The sequence below is a fragment of the Melopsittacus undulatus genome, chromosome 5 (assembly GCF_012275295.1).
Source record: "Melopsittacus undulatus isolate bMelUnd1 chromosome 5, bMelUnd1.mat.Z, whole genome shotgun sequence".
NCBI classification, from domain to species: domain Eukaryota; kingdom Metazoa; phylum Chordata; class Aves; order Psittaciformes; family Psittaculidae; genus Melopsittacus; species Melopsittacus undulatus.
The window spans coordinates 57,098,887-57,116,294 of NC_047531.1; the positions used below are offsets into that span (position 1 = coordinate 57,098,887).

At 39.3% G+C, this 17,408-nt stretch overlaps 1 protein-coding gene across 1 annotated transcript in view; it reads left to right on the top strand.

The window, feature by feature from the left end:
* The window catches only part of CACNA1C (calcium voltage-gated channel subunit alpha1 C), a 448,111-nt gene that overhangs the window by 291,328 nt on the left and 139,375 nt on the right, over nt 1–17,408 (top strand). The window contains exons 8-9 of the mRNA XM_013127834.3: nt 4,468–4,571; nt 10,972–11,144. Coding sequence (XP_012983288.2) covers nt 4,468–4,571; nt 10,972–11,144 — 277 coding nt within the window. The remainder of the gene's footprint in view (nt 1–4,467; nt 4,572–10,971; nt 11,145–17,408) is intronic.

Here is a 17,408-nt window from a genome sequence, read left to right on the forward strand (position 1 = left end):
AGGAGATTATTTGTATCATTGAAATAAGCCTTCTACTGGATGTTGAAATGCCGTAGTCATGGTAGCAATTAAGGATTGTTGGCAAAGGTAAAGCTCTTCCCCAGTACACAAGGTCCATCAGACCTCAAATATGCTGAAATACCCTCTTTTAGTCATGATGATGGGTGATATCTTTGACCTAGTGAGGCAAGGTTGTATCCCACTTTGCAGATTGGAAAGCTGAAGCATGGTGAGTCAAAATGATGTCTTCGTGGTGGCAGGGAGGGTATGTAGCAAATCATGAGAAGGGAACTAAAATCATTATCTCTGAGGTTTCTGAGGAACGATGCTTTAATGTTTAGAAATGTACCAGTTTTCTCACTCTTGAGAGTAGTGAGGTGTGAGTGTTAAGATGTGAACTGTGTAAGGTCAGGCAGCTTGACTCAGAAAGCAGAATTATTTCTTTAAATGGCAATTTGCAGATTCCCACCGATGCTGTGCTTCCAGCTGACCTAACAATTGTACTACATGTGCTTAATCAGGTTGCAATCACCTTGACTACTGTAGCCTAGACTATTATAATTTAGACCTACTCTGGCTGATAGTCTTTGTTCAGAACTGTAAATTTAGAAGATAATCCACCTTGTCTGTAGAGGTTCATATGGTCAATAGTAAACACCCAGGGAGAAGAAATGCACTCAGTGACCAGAGAGATGAACTGTGTGCCCTGAGTTGTACTGTCCTTCCTAGAGAGGTAACCTATAACCAAACCATTCTCTGTTCACTGTAGACAACAATGCAAAATAAATTTTGCAGACCTTATTTTCTGCAGTCCGTAGCATACAAATGGTACCACTCCTTCTGATCTTGTCATGACCTTCTGCAATTTCTCCACTTCAACAGCATAAATAGATATAAAAACAGCTCTACCACCAAAGTTACACTTTACACGAAAGCCTCCAGCTGCAGTCAACAGGACATGTGTATTCATATACACATGATTAATGGCTACATATTGGCAGAATTATGAGAAGCTTCCAGGATGCAGTTTCATTTGCACACAGGTGTAAGGTTTTTACTGGTAACTCTACGGGAGCATTGTGCTGTTGAGAGCAGTCTATCCTGGGCTTCTAGGATACTTTCATCTTGGAGGAAACATTTCCAGATATTTGGAAGGATGCAATCTCAGACAAGAATTCTGTTTCTTAAATGTTGATATATTGTTGTTACTGTTCTGAATAAGTCTATCTCTTCCCCTCAACCCCAAACTTCTGCCAAGCAGCCTGTATTTCTGCTTTTCTCCTCAAGATGTTTTTCAAGAGCAAATAGTAAGCTCACAGAGTACAATCTCTTTATCAAAGGGGGTTTTAAATCTCATTTAACAAATACATAATGTTATATCAATATATAACATACATTTCTGTCATCTGTGGCTCAGTCCCTCAATGTATAGAATAATCTCAACTTCTGCTAAAGAAAATGAGACATGAGAGCACCAAACATAGGGAGCACAGCAACAGAGAAACAGACTGCCAGATACTGATGGTTTCTGCACACTTGAGAAGCTATCACTGTCTCTGCCTCTCAGTTCCTCTGTTACATATACAACTGGGCAATAAAAAGGAGATGAAAAGCTGACCTCCTAAATGTTCAGTCTGAGAAGTCTCAAATACTCTGCTGTACCAGAATGCAGGTCTATTTTTCAGGATTCATTTGTGCTGATGCTGGCTGGTACAATTGTTATGCAATTGTGCAGGCATTAGGAAAAGCCAGAGTACACTATATGCTGATTCTATACTTTATCAGGCCACAGTGGAAGCTTCTTGCCATCTGGAAACTTCTTCATGGCAGTGTAGCACAACAGGCATCCTGACATGCACCTGAATTCTGTACCCAGCACCGTGGTGTTTGCTATTTAGGATTCACTTGTACCGCAGCTTTAAGTTTTACTTCTCCAGCTAACTTTCCCAGCTGACAAAAAGAAAAAACCTGTCTAAAGATAAATGCCAGAGAGATGAGGCTTTTTTATCACCATCTATCATAATTAGAGGGAAGTGGCGTCATCATTGTGCCTGCATTGGTAAATTCTTATGCCAGTTTTTCAGAATCATCCATACTCATTTTTTTGTGTGGATTGCTTTATATAGATAGTCACATTCTTTGTAGAAGAGAGAGAATATTAAGTCTCATTTCTTTACTTAATTCCAGCTTTGGCAGTTACATTTTGCCTGCCTGATTTTTCCACTGTGATTTCAGGTGAATGTTTGCTTCCATCTTTATATGCCATGATTTTTGTTCTCTCTAAAGCACTGATGTGTTTCACACCAGAGGTGTCTACTTTTTGGTCATGTGGGATGAAGTGTGGTTTGAAAACATAAAGAATATTTAGTATTATTTGTAAACTAACAGAACAAAAGTGTTAAAAGGGAAGCTAGATAATATGCTTAGGGAATGTTAGATGTTCAGGTACTTTTTCTGACCACCAAATGTATTAATCCTCTGAGGAAAGACCTGATGAACTGTTTTCACACAGGCAGATTTTTAGTTTAGTTTTTAATGAGTCTACTTCAGTTGCAGCTGAAGGAGCCCTGAGATAGAGTTCTGGATCGGCCCATTGACTGTGGACTCTTGCCAGACGAGGACTTTAGTGACTGTACTTTGAAAGAAAAACAGATGATGGGCTTTCATCCACAAAGAACTGCTTATATTAGTGTTATTCTCCTGCCTTGTCTTATTGAAGGTCTGAAATTACTTTCCTGAGTTGTTACGAATCTTGAGTCAGATCACTTCCCCTGAAGTGTGTCTCAGTGCCCATGCATGGAAAAATATTTCTTGTGTGATCACAACAGATGCTCAGGTTGCAGAGGAGAGGACAACATATGATAAGATTTTCAAAAGCATGGAAGACAAAGGAACTAGAATGCTTTATGCCTTCAGGTACTTGCAAGTCTGCAATTTATGTTTATCAATCATTTTAGTGCTCCTGAAAATGCTAACCACCATCTGTTTCTTTAATGATGCTATGTCTGGCTCAGGAGATGAGTGTTTATGAAAAGCAGGGAAGAAAGGACTCTGATATTTTGATACCGTCATGAAAGTAAGATTCTATTAAGGTATCTAGCAACTTTCCAAAATGTTGAACTTTGAAGAAGACTTCAAGTTAGATTGTGTTTATGTACAGATACTTTTAGAATTTATGCAGTATCGTATTATGTGCTAGAGTTGCTCTACACATAGTACAGATACTGGTGCTAAAGCAGTAGTCTGCCCAATTCATTTGCAGGTGCTTGTAGTACTGTAAAAGCCAGACCTACGCTTTTGTGATTCAGTTTGCAGTCTCAATTTCTCTGAGTAGTCAGTTGTGTAGGAATCAAATTTTGAAGGAAAGATTCATCCTTTAAGAAGATAAAGAAAGGTTGTGAGGAGGCTTTAGAAAACACTTGACCAGGTTAGAATATGGTGAGCCTTGAAAGGTCCTTCCTCAAAAGCATACAGCTACTGCCCTCAGTGTGGTAAACTGTGAAGATCACCAGAGCATTGTCAGGGAAATTTGCCCATAGTTACCACATGCTCCCTCTGAGGTACATGGGGAGCATACATGATCTGACAACACGCAGTGGCCATGCTTACCAAAACCTAGCAGTAGTTTCACTGTCAGCAAATAACATATGAATGTACAGTGATTAGAAGTTTAGGAATCATCAGATGGACCCTTGTGGTGTTGTAAGAAAACTCCAGAAAGTGACAGTCTATACATCTAAAAAAGTGCCAGTATGGCACATAGTTGGTTATATCTCAGCCTGTATTAATCACTGCCTGTAAGGAAACAGCTAGAGGAAAAATGCAATCAAAGGAGGGCTCACATCAGAGAGAACATACAGAAACACATGCTATGATTATGTGTAAACCAACCACAGGCTCTGTTTACAAACCTTTCCCTCTGTTCCTTTGCCTAATCGTTTCTGCTTTCCCTCTCTGTCTTCTAACTTTCCTTCGTCTTTCCAGATGCAGGACGCTATGGGCTATGAGTTACCATGGGTGTATTTTGTCAGTCTGGTCATCTTTGGATCCTTTTTCGTTCTAAATCTGGTTCTTGGTGTGTTGAGCGGGTAAGCTGACAGTTTTGGTGTCCTTTTTCCAATGCTGCAGGGCAAGACTCCATAATAAGGGCTCTTCCCTGTCACCAGGATTCTTTCAGGGGGATTAAAATCTGAATCCAAGGAAGCTTCACATCAGCTCTCAAGTATTTTGACAAAATGTTCAAACATTGCAAATGACGATACAGGTAAAAAAAAAGAGGTGTTATTCTCTGGCAAAGAAATTCAATCTCAGGACATTCAAAATCACTTTAATGTCAGCCTGTCATAAATTTCCAGAAAACTGGCTATTGAAAATCTTAACTGCTGGTGACTTGGGATCTCTTTGGCTGGAGCCTTGCAGTGCTCAGAATCTGAGCTTGTCTCACTAATTATCATTCCACTCTTCCAGGTCAATGATGCCATAGGAAGGGACTGGCCCTGGATCTATTTTGTTACACTAATCATCATAGGGTCATTTTTTGTACTTAACTTGGTTCTCGGTGTACTTAGCGGGTAAGCAGTACGAGGAAAACATTTTATTATTGTTTTTTTTTTTTTTAATTTGTATTTCTATTCCAACTCTCTGACTACAAAAGCAAGGGGCAGCAGTGGGTCAATCTCAGGAACCTTAATAGAAGGCCTAGGGTACTGCTGCACCAGTAGTAAAATACGGCATTCCTGCTGGCATGGAAGGAGTCTTTTGACTAAATTGAAGGGATGCAAGACAATTCTTTGCCTGTAACATGCTCCTCTACCTAAAGCCTCTACCTGTACTTTGTGGGAAGAGGACAAATCTATGCTCCCCTACGGGGGAAGCACAGCATTCACCAAAGAAGAAGGGGATTTTAGTAAAATTTCTGGAAGGTCAGCAGGACTGAAGGAGGAATGAGAGCATGAGACAAATCCCTTTGCATCTGTGGAATGAGATTCCTGCCAAATTATATCTTCTCACATGAGGAATGTTCACATTGCTTAGTATTTCTAAAGCACAGCCTAATGGGAGACTATTTTCTCTGGAGAGTGTCTTTGACACACTTCTTCAATTAGGCACATCTTCTCTATTGTGCAGTTACAAGCCTAGCATGATGCAGGGAGAAAAGATCATTTCCCTCTGACCTGTTCTAAGGATGAACAGAGAAGCAGGAGAAGTCCTTCTACTGTTTAGCATTCCTAAGACATCTAGACACTTAGCTGTATTTCAGTTCTGCAGTGTAACCCTCACTGCAAAGCACCATTTTAGTAGTTTTGATTAAAAACAATTTATATTGTCCCCAGTAATTACAAACTTTACCACCCCTGGGGAGCCACATAAATGAGAGGAATCCAGCCAGAAAACATCCCTCACAAGATTTTTATAAAAAGATCTCCTAGAATTAGGCTTCTAATTCCATATTTGGGCATGACTGGGTGTCTACAGGCATTCTATGTACATGGATAAATATGGTATGAGGACTTTTATGCATCCTCTTCTTCTTTGTTTCCAACATCCTGCCTTGTTTAATGAGCTCTAAATTAATTTGGTCAGAGCCTGTACCTGCTGTCTGAGTGGGCAGCCCATAAGTCCCTTGTTTTTTGATCATAAGAGAGGGAAAATGGTGTCTGAGCAAGAGAGGACTTGATGCCTCACAAAAATTATATCCTTAGTACTTGGGCCAACAGCATTAGAAGGGCAGTAGTGGGACTGGAGAAGATGATCCACTATTGACTATCCTCCAAAGAGACAGGTAATAGCAGATCTACAAGAGGTATTACTACTATCTTCATTACTCCACTGAAGGAGACATGCCGCAAAGACAGCTGCTGCGAAGAGAAGGGTTTCCAAGCAGTAATGGGAGAGGGGAAAAAAAACCAACCCAGTAATGAAATGTCAGGCAATAGTCTGGTTTTGGTTAGTCTGGAGAGTGATACTCTGGGTACAATTTTAAAGCATTTCTCCCAGTGGATACTCTGATCAGCGGGTAAGGATGTCAGCAGAAGTGGAGGATGATAACCAGCTGACAGAGGGAAAATGATCTGTTGTATCAGAGGTGCACTCAAAGACCATATAAGACAGTGGTTGAAGATTATATAGTATCTGATCGGAGAAACAGTGCCTGTGAGCCCAGCCCTGAGGAGTGCATGTTGTTGAAGCATTGCTAATTCAATTTATCTACATTTGGATTTGTCTCTGTACATAATTCAAAATTGAATCTTCTCTCTCTTGTTTTTCAACTCAAGAAAGTGTTTTGGGGCCTGGATCTTCCACCTCCTGACATACTGCAGGTAGATCACCGCAGTTAGTGGTAAAAGATGGAAACAATCTGTAGAGAGAACTGAAATCAAAGATGAAATTCACCTTGTTTAAGATGTGAGTCACTTTTTTCTGGCTGTGTTCACAGTGTTATGACAGCTGCACTGTTTCTGTAAAATTTTTTCCCAACTGGAGAAAAAGTAAAAAGAGTTTGCATCCATGAAAAAAAACACAGAAATTATGGGAGAAATGTTCTAAATTTTCTTTGAGCTAAATAAGCAGTTCTTAAACAATTAACTTTCTAAAACAGTTCTAAATTCTGCTGAGTTGCAAAAGTGTGTTCACTTTGCAGGTTCAGCTTTTTTTTAAACTTGCTATTGCTGTTATTCTGATCCAGTAGATCGGATTGCTATTAGATGATCCACCTGTCCTATGTTAGATAGAAAGCAGCATTCCCAGGCATCTTTTTTTTATCTATTCTGGGCATCTCTGATTTCTTCCTATTTATCTATTTCAGGAACTTCACCAAGCATGTCATGTAGACTTCGTCAGTGACAGATTAGCTTAGTTTTTGTAATCACATCTGAATACGTAAGTGTAATTAATTGTACTCACAAAGACACCTTGATTGAACCCGAGAAATCGTATGCTGAGTTCTGCTCTGCTTAAAGAACTCATTTGAACTCATTTGTAATTTGTTTTTCCTCAGGTATGTCATCCATTCATGGTCCTTCTGATAAATTTACCAGTCACACATGCTAAGCTAAATAGTATGACAGAGTATTCATGTATGGAGCTATAATCCTCTTTTTCTTTTGACTGAGTGTAATATAAATTTAATGTATTCCAAAGGAAATATCCAGTCAGCAAATCACACAGTAGACCTCCCCAAGCTCAGGCAAAAGGATTCCACATCATTGCTATGAGCAATGAAGCCCCTGTTAGAGGTCTCTTGATCATGCGTGTTGTCTGTTTCAGTCAATTACTGAGGAAAAATAATGGCTGCACACCTAAGCGTATAAATTCACATTTCTTCTATATTTTGTCTAGCAGTGATCCAAATCCCAGGACACAGGCCAAATAACCAGGTGCCTAAGGCAAATGAAGGGCTGGAGAATAGCCTTTTCTTCTGCTTTGAGAGGATCCTGGAAAACCCAGTTGGCTGCTTTTGATATTCTTAGTGCCAAGGAAGAGGTCAAAGTGAGTGGGAGGCTGGCTATAGTTTTAGCCCTTCTGGAGCTTTTTTTTTTTTTGTGACATTTCAGGACTTCTCCCTAGTCTTCTGTCCTCTCTTCCAACCCTTCACGTGCCTTGGTGTACTTCTCAGGGTGGATGAGGCTTAAGGTCTTGTACTACACCTTTATTAGTAGGCAAGAGTTTTGAACTGCTAGAATTCTGCTGGTTTGCTCACTTTCATTCCTCTAAGTGTGAAAAATCATACTGAGATCTGATATAGACAAGAATTACTTATATACCATCATTAGGATGGGCAAGAGAAATTGTCTTCTGGAAAAGAACAGTATAAAGAGCTGGGTGTTTAGATTTATGATATTGACCCACTCTAACCTCACACAGAGAAATCATCTCTCCAGAATGCTCTGCTTTTTGGTATTCCCATTGGTAGATGTATTTTATAATTTCTGGGAGAAATGAAGCAAACTGAATTCTGGTAAAAACAACCAGATTCACTGACTCTTAAACTAATGTTCTCTTGTTCACTGAAAAAAAAAAAAAACAGATTGCTCAGTATTTCTACAATCCTTTTGTCAATGTGTAATCCTGACATGATAGTGCAATCTTTTTTGAGAAGGCCACCTCAAGATGGGACTTCCATCAGAAAGCTTATTTGGTCCTTGGCCTCCCTGTTGAAACTACAGACAATGACCATTTATTGCCAGCTGTGATGGTGGCAAAGGTAATGTGCACACCTGCCTGCAGCAGGAACTGGACTGAGGTCATCAGCTCATTTCACATGGGATAGTGAATTACCACTGATAGTAATTCTTGATCATGAACAACATTTGTCTGAGTACAGGCTGGCATTCCACATGGGAAGTGGCTGGAATTGCATTAGCAATTTCCTGAGACAACTGTTCTCAATGGTTTAATGTTAGTAAAACATAGAAATTAAAGTAATTTAAATAAGCTGTCTTCTTTGGAGGGTCATCCATAGAGTATTGTACAAAGGAAAGAAACGTGCAGTTGCAGATTGTTTAGACTAGGCAATCACAGTATGTTCAGTTGTGCCATTAGAAAGCTACGTAACGAATTCACTCTTATGCAGATGGTCAGTGTAAAGGCATCATGTTAAAATCTCCCATTGGTTTAATCAGCTCTCTCCCTAGCCTGAGTCCCATTTGAGAGAAACAGTAAGAGGGGACTGAAAAGACCCAGACAGGCATGCAGCTTAGGTGCATCTAATAAACAATCACTTTCAGTGCACAGTAGGAATTTCATTTCTGTAAGTTGGGCTGTTCCATGATGTTTTCCACTTCTGTTTCTACAACAGAGCATTCCAAGTTATATCCATGCAAATATAAATGGTTCTCACTTGTAGCTGAAAGCTCAGCCCCTTTCAAAATTGGATCCATTTGTCTTAGGCTGTGAAATACCAGTTTAGGAGTCAACAATTGAAATATTGGGATTTGTTTTATCAGATAGGCTTAGTAATATAAACTTTTTCCAGTGCTTTTTTGAGAGAGTTAATTCATTAATTTGGATATGGCACTGTGTCAGACCCAGAGGAAAGATGTTACTGAAGCAGAAAATATAACTGCTGTTGATTGAATTTTTCTAAAATTCTTTGTAGAGTTTTTATTATTATTTGTAAAAGCTTAGGATCACAGAATGGTTTGGGTTGGAAGGGAGCTTAAAGATACCCAGTTCCAACTCCTGCCATGGGTCAGGACACCTTTCACTAGACCAGGTTGCTCAAAACCTCTTCCAACCTGACCTTATTTTTAAGGGGTTGTTTATTTTAGATTTTAAGTAGTAAAATATCACTCCCAGCATGAGAAAGTTTGATTTTTTTTTTCATCCTTGCCAAGCTTGTAATAACTGAGTCTGCCTTGTGGCTAAGTTTGGTCCCAGGGTTGACTGTGATCCAACAATACTCTTCCTCATTTCCACCTCCATTATTGCAGTCCCATGGGGATGGGCTGCACTCTCAGCAGTGTGACAGGGGTGAAGGTCACATAGGCATATTTTGTCACATTCTTTGGCTTGCAGTGAAGGAATCATTCTACTTTTGTTCTGCTGCACTGCTGGTTTTGTGCACAACTTATAATGTTGGAAGCACGATCCAAAGCCTGTGACAGTAATGGAGATCTTTCAGTGGATTGTAGACCAGACAGGAGGGAAGTACTTCACCATCACTGTTAGAAACTCATGTCTATCTTAGTTGCTTGAGGACACTTCACATGGCACTCATTAACATTTGGGTAAGATTTTCATCATCCTAATATTATTCCACCAAAGTAACTGTTATGTTTTCCATTTGGTTTTGCAGGAGCAAATGAATTTTATTCATTCGCTGCTGACAGTAATTAGCAATGGCAATGGATAATGCACTGGGAAAAAATTACTTCATCTCTCATTTCTAGAAACAGTAGGCCATGTTATCTGCTGTGTGTGCCTTATGTAGTGATCTGCTTCAGCAGATACAAGACTTAAGGCTTAAGTAGTTTTGGTCCAACACTTTTCACAATCATTTAGCTTACTTTTTAAAATACAAGCACGAAAACCTGGTTTAGAACCACAGGAGAGTCTAAAGAGAGGTAGGTCAGCATTTCTAGAAAAAAAAATAATGCAGTATGGGTGTCTGAAACAGAGAAAGAAACAGCACCACAGCCAAAAAGAAGACAAAGCAAGCACCCAGGTTCATAACTAAGCAACATGAAATTCTTGTTCTTGTACTCTGTGTATTAAGCTATATTCCCAGTAGTGGTCTTCCATAAAACTATCAACTTTCTGGTAGAATCTATTAGTTTTGTCTACCCATAAGTTATCACATTTGCCTGCCCAGGCTGATATTTGAAAAATATGTTTCATGTCAGACAGCAGCCCTGAACACTGAAAGTCTGCAATAAAACATTGAGGTCTGAGTTCCTAAACATATTATTCAGGACTATGGTTGAAATTGCACATAATTAAATGTGTACAGAATTGTGAGTACTGTTAATCACATTTACAATTAGCTCAATTTAATTGTGATTACATATAGAACAGAAAGATAGATTGAAACCTGGCTAAAAATTAGAGCCACCGTATCACTCTCCAGATGTCAGATTATTGTCAGGCAGTTCATCATTGAATTAAATTAACCATTATTCATATAGATATTTATGGATAACTGTTGGAGAATATGAAGTGGTGAAGAATATTAGAAAGTATATGGTTTTCTACATAAATGTTACATATGTGTTTTATTGTCAATCAGATGTTGAGAATCAAAGGATTAAAGCCAGATATACCTTTCTCCTTAATCATTTATTAAAATGTGGACACTCTATTTTATATGTGTATCTATCAAGGATACTCCATGTGTCTGTCTTTAAAGAATAGAGAAAGCTGGGTGTGCTATACAGGATGTGGAGACTTTTTAGTGGAAATCAGTCTAACACACTGTTTTTCAATTTCTTCCTTCCCTCTGCCTATGTCCTGCCCTTTCCTCCCTATTGCTAGGGAGTTTTCCAAAGAAAGAGAGAAGGCTAAAGCTCGGGGTGATTTCCAGAAGTTACGGGAAAAACAACAGCTAGAAGAGGATTTGAAGGGATACTTAGACTGGATAACTCAAGCAGAAGATATTGACCCAGAAAACGAAGATGAAGGCATGGATGAGGAGAAACCTCGAAACAGTAAGCAATTTTCTTCTGTTTCTTCCCTTCTGTGCTTTTAGCAAGAGAACCTGTTCCCACCTGCTGTACTGCTGAGATGGTTTATAAGTAAGAACAAGTTCTTCCTGAGACTCTCACTATGGTTGTACATTATTTCAGTTTAATGCCTGTTGGAAACTGTGAAAGGGAGAAATATATGTACAGTAATTAATATTGGTCTGCAGATCCTGTTTCTTGTCTGTGATACTGACATAAGTTCCCAGTATTTGACGGGAAAAAAAGTCAATAGTTGCTGTTACAGTCCACTATTGAGATAAGTTTTAAAATTTAAATCTGTTTCCTATTCATTTATTTGACTGCAGTTCAGTGTTGCAGGCAGTTTACACATGGTTAATTACTTTAAAAGCAAAGGTTTCTAGGCAAAGCAGTACTACTGTATGGGAGAAGGGCCAAATCAACCCTGCTCTACAGTAAGTGGGCCATCTGTAACTTCATTGAAATCAGTGAAATTGTGTTTGGTTATGCAAGGCAGGAATTAAGCTTTCAAACATTTCTTATAAGGGAATTATCTCTTATGTTCTGGAGTTGAGAAGGTTGTGCAAAGTGAGAATTCACCAACTATCTTGCCTTATTAGAAATCCTGAAGATGGAAGGGCTTGAAGAAAGCAGTGATTCTCTACATGTCATTACCTTCATTGAATTTTCTTCTTCGTCCTCCTCTTTGACCAGTGCAGCCTGTGTAATACTTCAGAAATACCTATCAGAAACATTTATCATTGCAGGCTGTGCACTTTGCAAATGTCAGATTTGGAACCTGTGGACAGTTACACAGTTAATGGGCACTGCCTGTACTTTTAGTTTTCATTACAGAAATGGGCATTTTCCTAGTTTGATTTTGGAAGAGAAGACAGGAAACATTTCCCCAGAGATCACTCTTCATACGAAACAAGAAAAATCCATGAGATGATCAAAAGAGAAGCATATATTTTAGTAAGAAGGTTGGACATGGGAAACTTGTGCCTATAGAGTAAAGCAAGATATGTATCAGATGTTCATGCTCTTTTGGGGAGTAAGCACTATTCCCCATTGTTGCTAGGAGATTCAAGTTCTTTCAGAAACAAAAGTACAACCTTTTTTACGTTAAGTTATACCCATGATACTGAGGTATCTGGGCTTGAAGAAGTCATGAAGGTGACCTGCTCAGAGTTTCCCCAAATCAGGTTATTTTGGTTTTTATGCTGGTGTCTTCATAACTTTCATTACCTCTTCATTACCTCAGTAATCACTCAGAAATTAATTTATTATTCTTGGTCAAAATTTGCTGCTCTGAGGCATATAATACATGGAATAAATGGAAGGTGATGTCTGATGATAGAAATTAATTTGTAGACTTAACTCCTTTATTTAAAAAAAAAAAATGAAAACCAAAAAACCACTACCGTAGTGGGCTCTGGTTCGTATACTTATGCGACATATGAGTGTGGAGGCAAGGGAACGGGTTGAACACAACTCTGCTAAAGTCACCAGGAGCCTTTCCCTTGACTTCAGTGGATTGGGTCAAGTTTATCACATTTCCTCTTTAGAGACTTGTCTGCTAAAGAAATGTGTAGCCGTAGTGGTAAGGTAAGGTGATGAGAACTTACCTTCCTTACTAGCAGATTTGAAATTTTTCTTTTTAAATTAACACAAAAATAATGCTGTTTTTGTAAAAGAGTTGTGGAATGTGCAAGGTGTAAATTCATTGCACATGGGGTCAATCCACATTTGAGCTGACAAGCTCCTTTATCAGGTGGTGATATTAAGAACTGAAAGATAATGTATCTTCAGCTTGCTTTCACTTCTTCCTGTTTAGTTTAATAATGTAAGTTTTGTAAGACACAGTTTATAGAAATTAGTCCTCTTATATCCAATAAGTTGTCTACAGTTTCTCACAATTGGCTATTATTGACAGAATTGCATACTGTTAGTAAACTAACGTGCTACCGATTTCTTTTCCAAACTGTTAGTAAATAGAGAGTCTTCAATGTCATTGGTTCCAAGTGTCAGGTCTAAGGGCAGTGGCTGCTGATTAGTCCCTTGTACACAACATGTTCTCTGTGACATTATGGCTTTGGGTCACATTATCCATTTTTGTTACATGACAGGCCAGGTTTGGGAACAGATGTTTGCAGTCCAGAGTGCCGAACAGTAGAATTACACCTCTGTTGAGAGGAATTGCTCAGGATGCAAAGGAAGGCTGTGGACTGATTTTGACTCTGTACTGGGGACTGTAGTCATGTGAACAAAAGTCTCTGCACAAGAGAATAGTAGAGACCAAGCAAACAGGTTACTCCATGAAGTTTTTTGCCTGTTCTTCTGACATATGTGCTCCATCTAGTGCAGGCTATTGATACTTGTGGCCTGCATCTATGAATGCCAAATTAATACTTCTAGCTTTGGTGTATTATCCAGTGTCTCCCCACTACAGGCTTTTCCAACTATGGAAGTAAAGGTTCTCTGTGCTGGCATTCTCTAGTGAGGAAGCACATAATCTGTGGGTACAGAAGGCAAAGAGCAACACTCCCCATTCCATCCCAAAGCAAGTGAAATACTTGGTTGCATACTTTCACTGAGCAGTTGTGGAGCTTGCACTCTGCCCTTCTGTTTTTCTTAAATTGCATTCATATTTTGCTGTACACTGTTGTATGTACTTTCACACTATTGCAGTTTATTGCTTAAACTCTGTTGTATTTTTTGATATTTCTGAGCTTCAGTCTTTACTCACACAACAGGTGGGAATGTATTTGCAAAGCCAAATAGCTTGTAAAAATCCTCTAACAAGATGTCATACTCACTTAATTGGTTGATATGCTTATCTGTCATGTATGTCACATGGGAAACTCCTGGTATACTTACTGTGCCTACCCATGTGATTCCACATCTTGCTTATCCTACTGCCTATGAATACACCTTTGGCAGAACCATCTCAACTCAGTCAGGTACTGTACACCAGTTTATTAACCACCTCTGACAAGTCCTACCAGTTCTCCTTAAGCTGAGTTACTGCAGTTTTACTGCTCTTAGGTCTTGAGAAGTCTGCTAGAAAATGGGTTGAATTAACACTGTGTAACAAAATCAAACCGAGAAGTAGAGCTCCTTTCCTTAATGGCTTCAGGTTGATATAATACCACAGAAAAGGTACCATGAGTGAAGTGACAGGGTATTTTGGTTGGTTTTGACTGGGGTTTTTTTGATATGTTATCCACTGTGTTGAATGTTTGGGCACTCATGCCAGCAGTCAATCACCAGTAGAGTTAAACTGATGAAAAAAGATGGTATGAAGTCTCTTCCAAAATAAGCTCGAAGTATAACGGACAGATGGCACAGTTGTAAATTCCTCAGGGATCCCTTTGGCATGAGTGCCCCCAAGACATTTGAATCTCACCTACTAGCAGTGCTGAGCTTGCATTGCCAAGGCTCCAGTGTCTTCCTTGTCTTCTTGTGTTTAGGTCCTGCTGAAAGAGCTCAGTTGCCTCATGTGAACCTTCAGTGTGTTTTTCTCTCAAATGCTCTTCAAAGCTTACTGCCTTCTGTCTCCAGTACACCTCCTGAAGTGTTACTCCACAGAAGTGTTGCTACCCCATCCAACACACTTTTTTCAGTGTTTAATTAATAAATAACGTTGATATTTAAGGTATCAGCACTGTGCCATTCAGATAACAGTCACTGAAGCGCATGGGGCAGTTCATACCTGCTTAAGTTGCCGGTTTAGTTGAGTAAACTTCAGGGGTTGCCTTTGTATCAGTTATATTGTACTGATGCTCAGGAGATGTGGACTGCTGACAGTAACTCACGCGATTACTTCAAAGAAGTCACATCAGTTTTTGCTTCCTCAGTTTCCCCTTGGAGTTTGCTTGGAGGTTTTGGTTTCTTTTGTTGTTTTGTTTTTTTTTTTTAGAAAAAATATCAGAAATGTTTAGAAGTTTAGTTAACAATTACTTATTAAACTAGAGTCTCAGCTAACATAAACTTGGAGATTCAGGAGTTTACACCATCTGGGCTCTGACCCAGGTAGTATACCTAAACTGGATCATCCCAAACACAGAGAACATATGTCTCTAGACTCTTCTCTGTCCTTAGCTGCAGAGGGAGGTTTTAGTGTCATCTTAGTCTGTAGAGAGGTCTGCCTGCCTGTCAGCATGGGAATTGCCTCCTGTAAAACAGAGAACACAAAGTGGAAGGGAAGCAAAATTCACTTCCATCCTAATTTGGTTTGACTGCCTGTGCCAGTCCTTAGGGCATCATCAGTCATATTTTGTATATGCCACTGATTTCCTGAAGCTGTCAAACTTTGCCCTAAGTCTCATTCGGTGTTTACAGCCCTTAATGAAATGGTCAACAAGTCCAGAGACTACAACACCAAGGATGTTAGTGGAGGAAAGGGTAAGAAAGGAAGATAAATGCAGACAGAGTCAGTCAATCTGTGCAGCCTTTAGCTGATGCTCTCCATAGCAGAGGTCTTGGCATTCTAAGGCAGTTTATTACCAGTCATCTCTCACATGTGCTGAAGGGCATTCACAGAGCAGGCTGAATTCATTCTCTGTGTTTTAGGAAGTACATGTTTAAGGCAGTTTTTCCTTGTTGTTTGCAAACATCATTTTGCCATTATGACAGATGTGAGGTGGGAAATGTGGAAAGGCTTCTGAGGGCTGTTTGAGTTGATGGTTTTCTTCTATGCTCTTTCCCTGGTGGGCCTTCTACACGGGAAGAAAACATTAATTTGACAGAGAAGAGAAACACATGTCATGGCACAAAACAGCTACTGAATTTCAAAATTACATGATAACAAAGAGAACCATCCCCTCTGTTGCCACAGTAACTGGGAATTTGCCCCTTTTATAATTCCTGAGTGTGGTCTGGAATGCATCTGTGTGGCTGTGCACAGAAGCAGGAAACCTCAATCCAACCCAGATTCTCCTCCTATTGAAATTAGTTGGCAAAACTCCCATTGACTGCACTAGGGTCAGGAAAAAGCTGTGAATGGGCAGGGAGAAGTAATTTGATGTTTCTGACTGCTCAGAATTTTGCCCTCCCTCTGTTTCTATTTCAGTTCTATTTGGTGCTGCCATCTGCAGTGTGAGTAGGACCACATTAATTAACAGAGTCCCTAAGAGTAGCAGAGCCTACTGCTTAGCTGCTAGGATCTGATAACAAAGACATTCTGTGATTCAAGACAAGTCATTCTTCCAGTTAAGTCATATCCAAGATAGTGCAGTAAATTCAAGATCTGATTTTCAGGTAGCTTTACAAAAATTTAAGTCTAATCAAACTCCAGCCTCTATTCTAATGGGACTGATGGCTGCAGATAATCAAGTTTTCATGTAACACATGAACAAGCACTACAAAACAATGTGTTGCCTATCAAAAACATATGTCAATACTTCAGATAATATATTAAACAATGAAAGGTGTGGGAGGGGAGTTGACTGTATGTGCAGATTTATGCCTCAGTTAAAGTGGCAATAGAAAGTGCCCAGCTGAAGACAAGTACAGAAATACAGTCAGCTTCCAAAATACATAAAACTCAAAGCTTTTTAAAAATAAATAGCCTGGAATCTCACCTTCAGAGCAATTATTGCAGTGTCTTGGTGACCTCTGGAAATGTTTGTTAACATCTGGGTTCACTGCCACTACGGAATCAACTGCAGCCAAACTTTTTGGTGAGCTACAGATTTTGTCTCACTCCTACAAACAGTGTTACTTGTGAAAAGTACTAGTTATGATGAGGTGTTAAAAAAGCATTTAATCACAGGATAATGAGGCTCCCAGAATTATTAGAAAATGGTTCTGAGACAGGGAGGAAGTTTTCAGCTGCAAAAGTAAAAGTTTTAGAAATTGGGTCCTCTTGGACCATTGCAACTTTCAGAAAAACTGTATTTTTCATGGAAACACTTTGTGCTTCTGAGCATCAGACCAGAATTGAGCACAGGAGAGCTGGTGATTCAAACATGAGAAGAGAAGGATTTGAGAACTCTAGAAATAGAAGCCTGAGTAATTTCAACCCAAACAGGGTTTTATTCCCAATTGCTCCAATAGCAGTTTGACTCTTACGTAACAGGGATAAAAGCGTGACCACCTTTCTCTGAAAGTTCAGGCTTTTTAGGACTTAGCTATCCAATTTCTCTCAACTTCCTTTTGCAAAAGCAACTTGTATACCACAAGAAGACTCTATTGATTGTAGAGAGCCTACGTACCAAATACTTTCCATTTAATTTAATGAAAGCTGTCACTAAATCCTTTGCAACC